We start from the raw sequence: 15,619 nt of genomic DNA, 5'->3' as shown, positions 1-15,619 counted from the left end.
AGGAGGACTGGAGAGATGGCTCAGTGGTTAAGAGCACAGGCTGTGCTTCCAGAGATCCTGAGTTCAATTCCCAGCAACCACATGGTGGCTCTCAACCATCTGTAGTGGGATCAGATGCCCTCTTCTGGTATGTCTGAAGACAGAGGAGTTGGTGGATATTTGAGACCTGCTAGGCCTAGGTTGGTTTGCCCACTGCTGTAGGGGTCAGTCAGCTGCTAGGCCTAGGTCTGCTGGAGGAGAACTACAGAGCTCAGGCGAGAAGAGTCTTGCCTGGGGTTAAGAGATTCTCCTTAGACTCACCAAAGTTATTTGGGGAGACAGCTCTGCTCAGCATGGCATGGGAATCACTGACACCTAAGGCATTTTCGATTTGCAGGTTTTTCTCCCTTGTGGCAATCCCCAAAATGATCATTAGTAATCATTTTACAAGTTTTATTATGTACATTAAAGGCTATCATGTGATTGCGAGAGTACACACATTTAGTAAAATGTTACCATGGTGAGTCAAGTTAACATAATCATCACGTTACATTGCCCTTTTGGGTGTTAGTGACAAGAACAGCTGAACTCTGGACATTTTGCATGATTCAGTACAATTCCATTACATGTAGACTTTGTATTGCACACTGAGTGATGAACTGTCCACCATGTGTTCTGACTTAGAGCTTTCTGTTTCCCCAACTCAGAGTTTCTTATACATTTTACTCTTAGATTCTACCTGTAAGTATTTAACATGTCTTCCAGAATCATCCCTGCTGTGAAAAACAAATCTTTTTGTTTGAGGGGATGAGTAATATTAGAGAGGAAAGAGAAGAGATGGGGATGGATTTTAATGGTGTTGAACATCTGTTCTGCAGCCACTATTTTGTCCTTTGTGGAGCTATGTCTATTTAGTCATTTTCCCCTTTTCCTTGGCCAAATCATTTGTTTTCCTGGTACTGAGCTTGTGTGTTTAGGGATTGATTTCTTACCAGGTAGATGATGTGCAGATTACATCCCCAGTGTGCCCCTATAGTCCATTGAGCCGTTGCTTAGTCTCCAGTACAGCTGTCTTTTAGTTGAATGGATTCTATTTTATGCATATTTTTGTGGCCTAAGTTTTTAGTATTGACCCCTCCTACCCCCAAATATTGTGAAGGCCAATACTTAGCAGCATCCCCTCTGTTGCTAACAGCTTTATAGTTTCTGGTCTTGCTTATATGTATTTTATCCACTATAAATTGATTTTATTGCATTGTGTAAGTAAGAGTGATTCTCACCCAAGACTCCTGCAGATTGGTGCTCATCCTCACTAGCTACTGCAAATAACTATTAAAAACAGCAGGAAGGAGTGGAGTCAAATGTTCAAAAATGATTATAATCTAAGTCCTATAATGCAAAGATTATGCCTGGAGCATACTTTCTGAAGGCAGGTGAAAGTTTATTAGGAGCCAGCTCTAACTGAAACTTGATGAGTCCATTTTGAATTTATAAAATATTGGAGTTTTTCTTACATGGCATAAACAAACAGGGCAGTGTGAGAAGATGCATGTGAAGTACTTCTTTTAAAAATTGCTGTATTTTGAGAAAGTGAATAATTTGTAAAACACATAATTAAATACAACATTAAATAACACAAAACTACAATTTGTCATCTTATTTTTTAAATTTAAATCGAAGTTGCTAAAATTCTTGTTGCTAATAATGTTAAAATATTCACTAGAATTGAAATGTTTGGATCTTTATTTTATTTTGTTGAAAAATGCTGCTATGTTGTTGCCCATAGTAACATGAAACTTACTGTATGCCTCAAACTCATGGAAATCCTCCTGCTTCAACCTCCCAAGTGCTTGTATTATATAGGTAAGGTACTGTTCTCAACTGGAAATGACATTCTAAAATTAATTTGTCCTTTATAAATGGTGTAACATATAACATCAAACTCATCAGTAGCAACAGTTTGACTTTTTTTCCCCTCTCACCATTTTAGGAAATTAAGGAAACTGAATTCAGAGGAGTCCCAATAAGTTACCTGGAGGTTCATCCCAATGGAAAGCGTTTATTAATCCACACCAAAGACAGCACGCTGAGGATCATGGATCTTCGGATGTAAGCATCTAAGAAGTAACGGGATAAGACCTTCAATTGGTTCTTTTAAGCTTATAGCATGCAGCAGTGCTTTTGGGGTAGACAGTGTGGTCCTAGGCACACCATCTGCAGAGATCTTTCTGTTGCTTTGTATGTCTGATGAGTGAAGACTAGGGATGTATGCTTTGTGAGGGTTAGGATAGCCCCCACAACAGAGAAGTACTGGGCACTGTTTGAGTAGCTCTGAGGCTGAAATGAATCACAGTTTCTGTTTTCACAATGAAAGCGGACACTCATACATTGGTACTGGCCTAGACTACAATATATGTAACTGAAGGAAGCATCTCTTGGCTAATGAATGCATCTTTGTCTGTTACTTCACAAAAGAATGGATGGGAAATACCTCACTATAAAAGGCAAGCAGACTTTGGCAAAGGTGGTGTGCACTGTTAGTATACTATTTGTTGGTGTTACAATTCCATATGAAACAAACAAGAGAAACCTATTTCCTGGGTTTTTTCATTGTATTTAGAAATACACACATCCATCTATATGAGTTGATCCTGTACCTACCTTTTTTGTGCCATTAGCCCTTCAGTGTTTCTATACTAGCTAAGACCCTATGCATGCATACTGTGGGAAAGTGATAGCTGAGTTGCCACAACTGAAGTTTATAATCTCATCATTACCTTTCACATAACAACAAACATGTAGATGAAAACATGAGATCTAGTGTTGAAATCTGAATAATCTTTTTTCTATGCATAGCATCCATGGCATGCCAGCAAGGTAGATAAGCCAGCTCTCAATGTGTGCATCTTAATAAATATAAATGTATGGTATAAGTTATATATATATTATAACTTTATATATGTATATATTACAGTAACAAGAAAGGTGACAGTTATAATTCTGTTAAAGGTTCTGTTGAAACACTGGCATTTGAATCAGTCTTGAAAGGATGGATAAACTTTAGATAGGTTTTTCAGTAGGGTAGAAAATGAAATAAAATTCTAAGTGGGATAAGTGTTCAAGACAGATAGGTAGCCTAAGCATGGGTTTCTTGACAAGGAATACCAAAAGGGAAGTTTTGAAAACAGAAACTAGGACTAGATAAAGTGGCCAAGTTGTTCCCTTTTAAAGTCCTAAAGATCATACCTGGGTTCCAGCAGAGGGTTGCTTAAAGAGTCAAATGCTGTTTTTTCTACCCATCCCCCTTATCATAGACGGGGGAAATAATACAATATATCCATAGGATTTTGTGGAGGAATGAATGAGTTAGTAATCAGAATACTTACAATAAAAGCACAAATATTTTACTCAGTAACTCAAAGTCTGAAAATCTAAACCAAAAATGTTAATACACACACACATACACACACGCACGCATACAAGATTGATAGAAAGCAAGACATACACTAAATGTTGTCCAACAATAGAGCATTTCCTAAGATAGTTAGACAATGACATGATCACATTGAAATAAAAATTTGTTCTGTGTTATCTGACCCAGAAAGCCACTGTTGATGAGTTTTTGGTTGAGTGACAAAGCAGGTACAGAGCAGTGTATCTGGTCTCTGATCCTAAAGATAGTGGGTGCTGAAATAGTGTCAGCTGTTGCTAAGTGAAGAAGTCTATATATTAACTTTATATTACTAATTATTATTACTATTATTATTACAGTTCAGCAGAGGAAAGTGTGTCACATGAATTAGAAAGAAGCATAGAATCAACTCTTGTTTGTTGACTATCCATCACAGAATGTTTACCATATCATATACTTTCAAAACTATAGTTACTAACTCGACGTCCTTATTTACAAATAACATTTCTTCCCTTCTAGACCTTTAAGTAGTTAAGCTGGGTTCTCTTTGTATTTGCATTGTGTTTTTTTGTTTGTTTGTTTATAGATTGGCATCCAGGAAATTTGTGGGTGCAGCAAATTACCGGGAGAAGATCCACAGCACTTTGACACCATGTGGGACTCTGCTCTTTTCTGGCAGTGAGGATGGGGTGGTGTACGTTTGGAACCCAGAGACAGGCAAGTGTCCATTGGCTTGAAAAGCCCTTTGCTGAGTGGGTGGGAAAGTTAAAAGTATGTGAAGACTGCAGCTTTGGTATTTTTAGAAACATTATGACTTTGTGTTTTTAAGTATTTACTTTAAATCCAGGTAGTATTTTAGTCAGTTTCCTCATTACTCAGACAAGATACTTGACAAGAAGCAGTTTAAAGAAGGAAGGGTGTGTTTTTCCTTAGAGTTCCAGGGATATAAACCATCATGTCAAGGGGCACATGGTGGCAATGGGAGAAGCTGCTCTTCGTGTTGTACGCAGAGTGGGGCTGAGGGGACAGTCTGTTATAAAACGACCATTCGCCCTGTACATATGGGGGTGTGTTTGAGCCTCCAGAAACATGGGTGCCAAGAAGCAGTGACACCACTTTGTTCCAGATTCCTATGACAAAACGGAAGGCAGAGGTAGAGGAGTGCCAGGAGCTCTTAGTCCAGTGATTCTGCAGGGATGTGTGTGCACACACATGCACACACACAAAAGCCAAATAGGACCACTAAAAAATGTCAAGGCCCACCTTCAGTAATGAACTCCTCCACGTTCATGAAGGATCCACATGCTCAGATAGCTGGAGACTAAGCATGCAAACACATGATCCAATGAGGGGGATTTGCACCAGATCATATTGGAAAGCTTTTGATAAAATTCAGCTCTATTCTAAATATATATTACATTTGTTCTTGATTGTTTGAATATTGTGGTTAATTTAGAATTTCACAATATGATTCAAGATTTATTCTTCCAAACCTATGAGATGGTTTGATTGGTAATGAAACGTTCCTGTGAAGTCTCTGATGCCTCAGACTTCTGGCTGATGATCCTACGTCTTGTGACTTCTGCTGGTGCCATCTTCTAACTGCTTTTCAAGCAGTTAGCACCTCAGCCTCCAGGAGAAAAAAATAAAATAGAAAAATTGAGGCTTTGCTCATTCTCCTCTGACAAGAGAGTTTCCTCAATCACAAGGTTTTGTAATCCCTCCCCAGTTTTGCCAAATTCTTTGTTAGTTACAATTTTCACACTTTAGTTACAATTTATATACTTCTCTTAGTCATACACACCCCTCTGTTTCCATCAAAATACTTCATATGTATTTTGTTCCACAAAATATTGAAGAGGTTGGGCTAAAACCTACAAAGAAGCCAACAAAATGCAAAGTGCAGATAATGACTTACCACAGTGGTACTCAAACACCTAGAAGTGTTTGTTGTCGTGTTAATAATGTGAGCATCATCATGACTGAAGATATCTTCAGGTGGGGTACAGAATAATCTTGGAATGAGAAGTGTGTGGCATAGTACAAGTTATTGCCTTTCTTTTTCTTCAGGAGAACAAGTGGCAATGTATTCTGACCTGCCATTCAAGTCAACTATTCGAGACATCTCTTACCATCCACTTGAGAATATGGTTGCATTTTGTGCCTTTGGACAGAGTGAGCCGATTCTTCTTTATATTTATGATTTCCAGGGTAAGTCCACTACTTAATGTAAATGAAGTAATTTTTACATTTATAGTGGACCAGGAATCAAGAGCACTATAAAAATCTGTTAATAATTATTTCAACTAACATAGTCTCTTTGAATATACTATATAAAATAGCCCAAAAGCTGACATAGGTTGTTATTAGGATGTTTGAACATTTTATCCTTTTCTATGCATTATGAGCATGGAATTTAGATGTTAGCAGAAGTTCACATAATGAAGCTGCCATAGAGGTCAGTTGATAAAGAACATACCTAGCTAGCATGCATGGAGTCTTGCCTTTGATTACCAACAACACATGAATTGGGTATGGTAGTGCATGCCTAGTGTAAACCTAGTGTAAAGCTAGTTTAAAACCCTACTACTTAAGTTCACAGTGGAAACAGGAATATCAGAAGTTTAGATTATCCTCTGTTGTGCTATGTGGAAATCACAAATAAATAAATGAAATCCATATAAAGTTAGGACTATATCAACTTAATTAAAGTGGTAAATGTTGCACAAAATATGATTTTTAAAATGTTTTAGCTAAATACTGAGTTATTTTGTTATTTGGGTCTTGTTTGTATGTTAGGGGATTTGTTTGGTTTGGGGGTTTTATTTATATGTTTTTGTTTTTTGTTTTGTTTTGTTGTTTTGTTTTGAAGCAGGTCTTTGTAGCTCAGGCTAGTTTTGAATGCATTTTGTAAGTTTAGGGAGCCTTGAACTTAAGGCAGCCCTCTTGTTTCTTGCTTCCAACTTTTAAGATTACATGTATGAGACAACAAACTGGTTTAAGCTAATTTCTTATTCTATGATTGTATTTTTGAAGCAAATAGCTTTGGTAAATTGTAGTTAGGAAATTTTTATATAAAATATGGACAAATTTTTAAATGTAGATGAAAATGTAATCTGGCAAAGAAATCTAATGTTTTCAACTCTAAAGATTACATGTGCCTATCATTCTAAACATAATAATGGTGATAAAACTTTGGATTCACCTTTTAGCAATTAAGATGCATTCAGAGAATAGTTTGTGTTGTACTAACCTCTTCAACCCAAATAAGCCCGTTCAATGAAAATACAACTAAGTCAAAACAAACACAAGCTGCACACCTAGATTGGGCAGATCCACCACTACACTATACGGTAGTGCTCTATTCCCTTATAGCCTGTGCTTTCTCTGGGCCACGTGCTCCAGCCCCATCCTTCTTCCACCACCTTCTCCTCCAGAGACCCTCTCCTTCACCTCTCTCCAACCCTCTATCTCCACCTGCCTTCCCCTGCCCAATCACCAGCTCTTACCTTTATTTTACTAATTAAAATGGGAAGAAGGTTCTAATGAAATCACCAGAGTAAGTGACTAGGCAGCCCTTCATGGGAAGTGGAATTAACATCAAAATACAAAAAGCTTCAGGACAATCCACAAGTTTGGGTTTGTGTTGTTTCTTAAATATTTATTTTTTAATTTAAAATTAGTATTTTTCTTTTCTAATTGTTCAATCTTACTCAAAAACAATATTTTATTGCCTTTCTGTATTAGTTGTACAAAAATGAAAGGTCTTTATTAGTTTCTTTGCTTTAGTTGGTTATGACATAACATGATTCAGTATTTTGTAAACTGGGGTAATATATATGCATGATATTTATATACATGTAAGCATACAACTGCACATGTGATATTAATGTAGCTATGAACAAATACTTCAGTGAAATAACAAAGTTAAATTTACTTAATCACTACTTGTTGGTTAGACAATTGAGCTATCATAAACCTGAGGTTTTGTTCATGGTGCAGAATATATTGCAATGAATTGTCTTAAAGAATGCAGAAAAAGGTTTATCTCAATGACCCTTAGAGAGAAGAAATTATTTCTGCAGCTTATACTCAAATTTATGAAATGCTGTTGCTAATGGCAGAATTGCCTACAATGAGTACCATTTTCCTTCACTAGCAACTGTTGGCAGAGATGCTGCCACCACTGCAGAGAGGGGTGAGAGAGTTTCTCTCACTGTAGCAAGTACCCTGGAGAAGTGATCTGCCCCATTCTAGTTGTCCCACAGACAAGGAGTCTCACAGCCACTGCTGCACAATCTTATCCAGGATAAGAGAGCAGTTATTGCTTCAGACGCTTAGGAGATTTCACAACCATCTTCATTCAGTTTATGATGTGCTTTCTTTTAGAGTTGAAATTTTCACTGCAAAAATTGGTTAAGTTCTGCTCTGTATTTTGTCTTTAAGTAGCTTCCCAGTGCTAGAAGGGCTTCGTGGCTCAAAAAGAGCAAGTCGCTTCAGCTGGCCAACAGCATGGAGCTCAGGTTCCTGTTGTGCTCACTTCAGGGACCTAGGCTCAGGCCTCCTGCCCTTCTGACCCTCCATTCTTTTATCTTTTGAAAGGTACTTCAGGAGTGGTGCCTGCCCTACCAATGACAGCTCCAAGGGCTCTGAGACAACGGCTGTAAAGCAGCCTTGTAAATGATAGGCACTCTAGTAAACGAACAAATTAACACTTGTTTTATAAAGAAAGCTCCTGTACCAGTAGCCAACCATGTTACAGGAATTCATGCTGTACCGTGCCCACAAGCACTTCTCTGTGGAACTGAGAAGATGTTTCTCCCTTTACTCTGTTACTCAGCCTTTTCCATTTGTCTGCTAACCTGGATGCCACGCCAGGCCAACTGCACTGCAGCACTTAACACATATGGTTAAGTCATGTTAGAGCCACATTGTCTTAGATGCAGAGGATGGACTTGGGTGAGCACCTTAGAAATGATAATATGGGAATAACAGAACACAAAATTACTTATTTTATACAACACATTTAAAACATTTTTGATACAATGCATACACCTTGCCAAAAAAAGTAAAAGCTCAAAATATTTCAACATATTTTTCAGACTCTTTGTTGCCTATTTTTAAAAAGGGGAAGCTATGGAAAAAATAAAATAACTTGTAGCCATCTAAGATTCAGCATAGTTCTTTTTAATAATATAGGTACATTACAAATGAGAGGTGTTTCTGTCTGAGTGCTCTACTCATTGAACATAGACCACAATCAATAGTTCAAGTTATAATTTTTATTAAAAATTTTTAATGTTTAATTAACCTATTACAGGTTTGCCCTATATTTTATTTTTTAACACAGGGATATCTTGTTCAAACTATGTTTTCTGAGAATGAAGTTCACATGTGGTTTTACTGAGTTTTAATGATATAAAGTTTAAAAGAAACAGAACAGTTAAGTTGGTTTTAAAATAGCTTCTGAAATATTCAAGGAAAAAGAAACAAGTTCATTTTTTTGTAAGTTAAACAAGCTGCAAATGAGACCACAGTGGTCACTAAATGCATCAGGCTTCTTTCAGTTCCAGCAGAATCTGTGAGAGTCAGCAAGCGTCTCTCCTGCTGAATGTGTGTTCTGCTTGTGGTCTTTGACTCCTTCAGTCTACTGAATTTTTGCTTTTTTTGTGAGAAGTATAATTCTTACTTTCAGAAGGTAGTTTTATTTGCCTGATTTTGAAAGGGTTAATCATCTAGTAATACAAAGTTTAGTCACCGAGTACCACAAATAGTGTGCACTGAGGCTTCCCACAACAAAGTACTACTCAGAGAAACGGTTTCTGCTGAATTAACTCTATGAAGCCAGACTTTAGCAATAAATATTTTGTTATTAAACAATATTTGTCTACTTATGTCTCTAGGATATTTTTGTACATTTAAGAATAATTATAGTACCTAGTAGCACTATGTATTAAACACCATAAATATATCTGTTTAAAAGTTTTCACTATGGTTTTATGACATAAATGCTTTCACAGTTTTACAGGATTTAGGAGTTGAATCACTGTAAACTGTTTTTTGTTTGGTCTGGTTGTTGTTGGTTTTGTTTGTTTGTGTTTTGTTTTGTTTTGTTTGATGCAGGGTTTCTCTTTGTAGCCCTGGCTATCTTGGAACTCACTTCATAAATTAGGCTGGCCTCAAACTCAGGGATCCATCTGCCTCTGTCTAAGATTAAAGGCATGCATCACCACCACCCAGCCAAAATTTATACTCTTATATGCCCTCTAAATTTATTAGCAAATGACCTGCTATATTAGGTTTTAAATGGTAAATCTTTCCTCTATAGTATCAGTTTTTCTGGATTATGTAACTTCTGTGATATTTTTATACCTTGTAGGAAGCAAAAATGTAGGCTTGTTTGTTTGTTTATTACTAGCACCTAGTCTGAATGCTAACATGTATGCAAGCAGTATGTTAAGTAGGGTCAAGTCTGTTTGGCAACTTAACATTGCTAACACCGGGTAATGAGCCTAAATTCTCACTAGATGGCAGTGTCCCTTTCTGTGGCATTACAGACCTTTCAAGCACCTATTGTACACCAAGCTCACTTAAGCTGTACACCCAGGGGTCAGACTCAGTTTACCTGCTCACTGCGGGTCCTTAATGCTGTTTACAGAGGTGATTACAGTACCAGAAAACCTTTAGTCAAACTTAAAGGCCATTTCTACAATGATAGCATTTTAGAACTCGAATTCAGTGATCTGGAAAAGATCTATTCAGGAATAGATTGGTGATCTGCTTTGTCACTTTGGTAGTTCTATTTTTCACACTGTGGCATGCTCTTCCATAGTTCAGGGAAATATACACATTTAACTTTATAATATTATGTTATAGCCGAGCATTGGGGCATATACATAAAATTCTAGTATTGGGAAGGTAGAGACAGGAGGGTCATCCTTGGGGACATAGAGCTTCCAAGGCTAACATGTGCCTGAAGATACCCCTTCTCTCAAGTTGCTAATTGTCTATAATGTATATAAAGTGCTGTGTTTAGCATAGTTCTTATGCAGTACATGTTGGCATTAAAAATTAAAATTCTTACAGAATAGAATTATTTTTATTTTTATTTTTATTTTTTAATTTTATAAAAATATTAAATGGCATTGGTAAATTTGGGATTATTGAGAACAGTGGCAGTCATAACTAACATAAGTACTTTCTTTTTTAATTTTTATTGGATATATTTTATTTAATGTTATCCCCTGTCCCTGTTTCCCCTCCATACTCCCATCACTCCTTCCCCTGCTTCTGTGAGGGTGTTCAACCAACCAACCAACCAACTCCTCTTACCTCCCCACGCAGACATTCCCCTACACTGAGACATCAAGCCTTGGCTTCTCTTCCCATTGATGCCCAACAAGGGCATCCTCTGCTACATATGCAGCTGGAGCCGTAGGTCCATCCATGTGTACTCTATGGATAGTGGTTTAGTCACTAGGAGCTCAGGTTGGTTAGTATTGTTGTTCTTATAGGGTTGCAAACAACTTCAGCTCCTTCAATTTTTTTTCTTCAACTCCTCCATTAAGGACCCCATTCTCAGTTCAGTGGTTGGCTGTGAGCATCTGCCTCTGTATTTCTCAGGCTCTGGCCTGAGGAAAAAAAAAGAATATTTTTGTTCCCCCTTCTATGAAGGACTGAAGCATCCATACTTTGGTCTTCCTTCCTCTTGAGCTTCATGTGGTCTATGAATTGTATCTTTGGTATTTTAAGCTGTTGGGCTAATATCCACTAATCAGTGAGTACATACCATAGGGGTGTGTGTGTGTGTGTTACCTCACTGAGGATATTTTCTAGTTCCATCTGTTTGCCTAAGAATTTCAGGAAGTCATTGTTCTTAATAGCTGAGTAGTACTCCATTGTGTAAATGTACTACATTTTCTGTATCCATTCCTCTGTTGAAAGACATCTGGGTACTTTCCAGCTTCTGGCTATTATAAATAAGGCTGCTATGAACATAGTGGAGCAGGTGTCCTTGTTACATGTTGGAGGATCTTTTGGGTATATGCCCAGTAGTGGTGTAGCTGGGTCCTCATGTAGTATTATGTACAATTTTTTGAGGATCTGCCAGACTGATTTACAGAGCAGTTGTACAGGCTTGCAATCCCACCAACAGTGGAGGAGTTTTTCTCTTTCGCCACATCCTCACCAGCATCTGCTGTCACCTGAGTTTTTGATCTTAGCCATTTTGAGTGGTGTGAGGTGGAATCTCAGGGTTGTTTTGATTTGCATTTCCCTGATAACTAGGGATGTTGAGCATTTCTTTAGGTGCTTCTGACCATTCCATCTTTATCAGTTGAGAATTCTTTGTTTAGCTCTGTACCCCATTTTTAATAAGGTTTTTTTTTTTTGATTCTCTGGAGTCTAACTTCTTGAGTTTTTTCTATATATTGAATATTAGCCCTCTATCAGATGTAGGATTGGCAAAAATCTTTTCCCATTTTGTTGGTTGCTGTTTTGTCCTAATGACAGTGTCCTTTGCCTAACGAAAGCTCTGCAATTTTATTAGGTCCCATTTGTTCCATCTTGATCTTAGAATATAAGCCATTAGTGTTTTGTTCAGGAATCTTTCCCCAGTGCCCATGTATTCAAGCTCTTCCCCACTTTCTCTTCTATTAGTTTGAATATATATGGTTTTATGTGGAGGTCCTCGGTCCACCTGGACTTGAGCTTTGTACGAGGCGATAAGTACGGATTGATTTGCATTCTTCTACATGCTGACCACCAATTAAACAGAACCATTTGTTGAAAACGCTGTGTCTTTTTCACTGGATAGTTTTACCTCCTTTGTCAAAGATCAAGTGATCATAGGTGTGTGGGTTCATTTCTGAATCTTCATTTCTATTCCATTGATTTACCTTCCTGTCTTAGTACCAATATCATACAATTCTTCCCATTATTGCTCTGTAATACATCTTGAGGTGAGGGATGGTGATTCCCACAAAAGTTCTTTTATTGTTGAGAATAGTTTTCACTGTCCAGGATTTTTTTTATTCCAAATAAATTTGAAAATTACTCTTTCCAACTCTATGAAGAATTGAGTTGGAATTTTGATGCGAATTGCATTGAATCTGTAGATTGCTTTTGGCAAGATGGCCATTTTATTATATCAATCTTGCCAGTCCATGAGCATGAGAGATCTTTCTATCTTCTGAGATCTTCTTCAATTCCTTTTTTCAGAGACTTGAAGTTCTTGTCATACAGATCTTTCACTTGCTTGGTTAGAGTCACACCAAGATATCTTATATTATTTGGGACTATTGTAAAGAGTGTCAATTCCCTAATTTCTTTCTTAGTTGGTTTATCCTTTGAGTAGAGGAAGGCTACTAATTAGTTTGAGTTAATTTTATATTTAGCTACTTTGATGAAGTTGTTTATCAGCTGTAGGAGTTCTCTGGTGGAATTTTTGGGGTCACTTAAGTATACTATCATATCATATGCAAATAGTGATATTTTGACTTCTTTTTTTCCAATTTGTATCCCTTTGACCTCCTTTTGTTGTCTAATTGCTCTGGCTAAGACTTTGATTACTGTATTGAATAGATAGGGAGAGAGTGGGCAGCCTTGTCTAGTCTCTGATTTTAGTGGAATTGCTTCAAGTTTCTCTCCATTTAGTTTGATGTTGGCTACTGGTTTGCTGTATATTGCTTTTACTATGTTTAGGTATGGGCCTTGGATTCCTGATCTTTCCAAGACTTTTAACATGAAGGGGTGTTGAATTTTATCAAATGCTTTCTCTGTATCTAAGGAGATGATTGTGTGTGTGTGTGTGTGTGTGTGTGTGTGTGTGTGTGTGTGTGTGTTTCCTTTGAGTTTGTTTATATAGTGTTTTGCATTGATGGATTTTCATATTGAACCATCCCTGCATTCCTTGGGATGAAGCCTCCTTAATCCTGATGAATGATCCTTTTGATGTATTCTTGGATTTGGTTTGTAAGAATTTATTGAGTGTATTTTCATCAATATTCATAAGGGAAATTGGTTTGAAGTTTTCTTTCTTTGTTGGGTCTTTCTGTGGTTTAGGTATAAGTGTAATTGTGGCTTCATAGAAGGAATTGGGTAGTGTTCCTTCTGTTTCTACATTGTGGAATAGTTTGGAGAGTATTGATGTTAGGTCTTCTATGAAGGTCTGATAGAATTCTGCACTTAACCCATCTGGTCCTAGGATTTTTTTTCTTTTTTTTTAAGTTGGGAAACTTTTGATGACTGCTTCTATTTCTTTAGGGGTTATGGGACAATTAAGATGGTTTATCTGATCCTTATTTAACTTTGGTAGCTTATATCTGTCTAGAGAATTGTCCATTTACTCTAGATCTTCCAGTTTTTTGTTTGTTTGTCTTGTTTTGTTTTTTAGTATAGGCTTTTGTAGTAGGATTTGATGGGTTTTTTTTTTATTTCCTCAGTTTCTGTTGTTGTCTCCCCTTTCATTTCTAATTTTGTTAATTTGAATACTGTCTTTGGGCCCTCTGGTTAGTCTGGCTAAATGCTTATCTATCTTGTTGATTTTTTCAAAGAACTAACTCCTGGTTTTGTTGATTCTTTGTATAGTTCTTTTTGTTTATACTTGGTTGATTTCAGCCCTGAGTTTGATTATTTCCTGCCATCTACTCATCTTGGGTACATTTGCTTCTTTTTGTTCTAGAACTTTTAGGTGTGCTGTCAAGCTGCTAGTATATGCTCTCTCCGGTTTCTTTTCGGAGGCACTCGGAGCTATGAGTTTTCCTCTTAGCACTGCTTTCATTGCATCCCATAAGTTTGGGTATATTGTGTCTTCATTTTCATTAAATTATAAAAAGTCTTTAATCTCTTTCTTTATTTCTTCCTTGACCAAGTTATCACTGCATAGAGCATTGTTCAGCTTCTATGTGTATGTGGGCTTTCTGTCGTTTTTGCTGTTATTGAAGACTAGTCTTAGTCCATGATGATTTGTTAGGATACATGGGATTATTTCAGTCTTCTTGTATCTGTTGATGCCTGTTTTGTGACCAATCATATGGTCAATTTTGGAGAAGCTACCATGAGGTGCTGAGAAGAAGGTATATTCTTTTGTTTTAGAATGAAATGTTCTATAAATATTAGTTAAATCCATTTGGTTCATAACTTCTGTTAGTTTCTCTATGTCTCTGTTCAATTTCTGTTTGTATGATCTGTTCATTGATGAAAGTGCAATGTTGAAGTCTCCCACTATTATTATGTGAGGTGCAATGTATGCTTTGAGCTTTAGTAAAGTTTCTTTCATAAATGTAGGTAAGTCCCTTGCATTTGGAGCATAGATACTCAGAATTGAGATTGTAGTTCATGAATATAAAAGCTCAGAAAATCTGACAAGTTCGAATGCCAGATTGCTCTTAGGTGCAGCTTTACATGCAGCAAGAAAACAGCTAAAGGCTGGTAGCACAATTTTCAAAGTGAAGAATACAGAGATCATGAAACATGTTTTTCTGTTGACTTCTCATCCCTGAAACCCACCCACTTCCAACATGGAATGCTTCTCCTTACCTGTTTTCTACAGCTTTACACTTGCTTGTTTTTAAAACTATCCTTAAATAATTGAAGGTGAAATAAATATTCTTGCTACTCTGGAAATAAATCTAAATTAAATACAAGAACATTAGAGTCAAATAAACACATAAACATACACACACACACACACACACACACACACACACACAACCTAAAGGGAGTGGCGGCTTTTGCACTGAAATAGAAAATTGGTACAGAGAAATGCCTGTCATTGACAGTTGCTGTATTCTGTTGCTTCCCTTGGGGCTCTTATCCTCTGGACTCAGGAATGCTGGGTATTAGCTGCTGGCTCTTCTATTTACATAGATGAAATTTTATGTAAATATCAAAAATCTATAATTTTTACAGGTGCTGTATCACACAGATGATTTATTACTTTAAAAAGTCCAATGTTTCACGCTTATTAAATATTTTAGAGCTTGGTTATGGTGTTTCATGCCTTTAATCTCAGCATCCAAGAGGCTGGCAGATCTCTGTAACTTGGAAGCCTCCCTGGTCTATATTAGAAGTTTCTAGGACACAGCAAGGCTATATAGACACTCTCTGTTTCTGTCTGTCTGACTGTCTATCTGTCTCTGTCTCTCTGTGTCTCTTTGTCTCTTTCTCTCACACACATACACAGAGAGATAATTTACTTAAGTAATTTTTATAGAATAACTGTTGTAT

The 15,619-nt window shown here is 37.0% G+C and overlaps 1 protein-coding gene across 1 annotated transcript in view; it reads left to right on the top strand.

The window, feature by feature from the left end:
* AHI1 (Abelson helper integration site 1) overlaps positions 1-15,619 on the top strand; it is a 132,902-nt gene that overhangs the window by 36,118 nt on the left and 81,165 nt on the right. The window contains exons 13-15 of the mRNA XM_080941628.1: positions 1,970-2,088; positions 3,978-4,108; positions 5,462-5,602. Of these exons, the coding sequence (XP_080797754.1) occupies positions 1,970-2,088; positions 3,978-4,108; positions 5,462-5,602 (391 nt within the window). The remainder of the gene's footprint in view (positions 1-1,969; positions 2,089-3,977; positions 4,109-5,461; positions 5,603-15,619) is intronic.

The sequence above is a fragment of the Micromys minutus genome (assembly GCF_963924665.1).
Source record: "Micromys minutus genome assembly, chromosome: 30".
NCBI lineage: Eukaryota > Metazoa > Chordata > Mammalia > Rodentia > Muridae > Micromys > Micromys minutus.
This window is presented reverse-complemented; position numbering and strand designations above follow the sequence as displayed.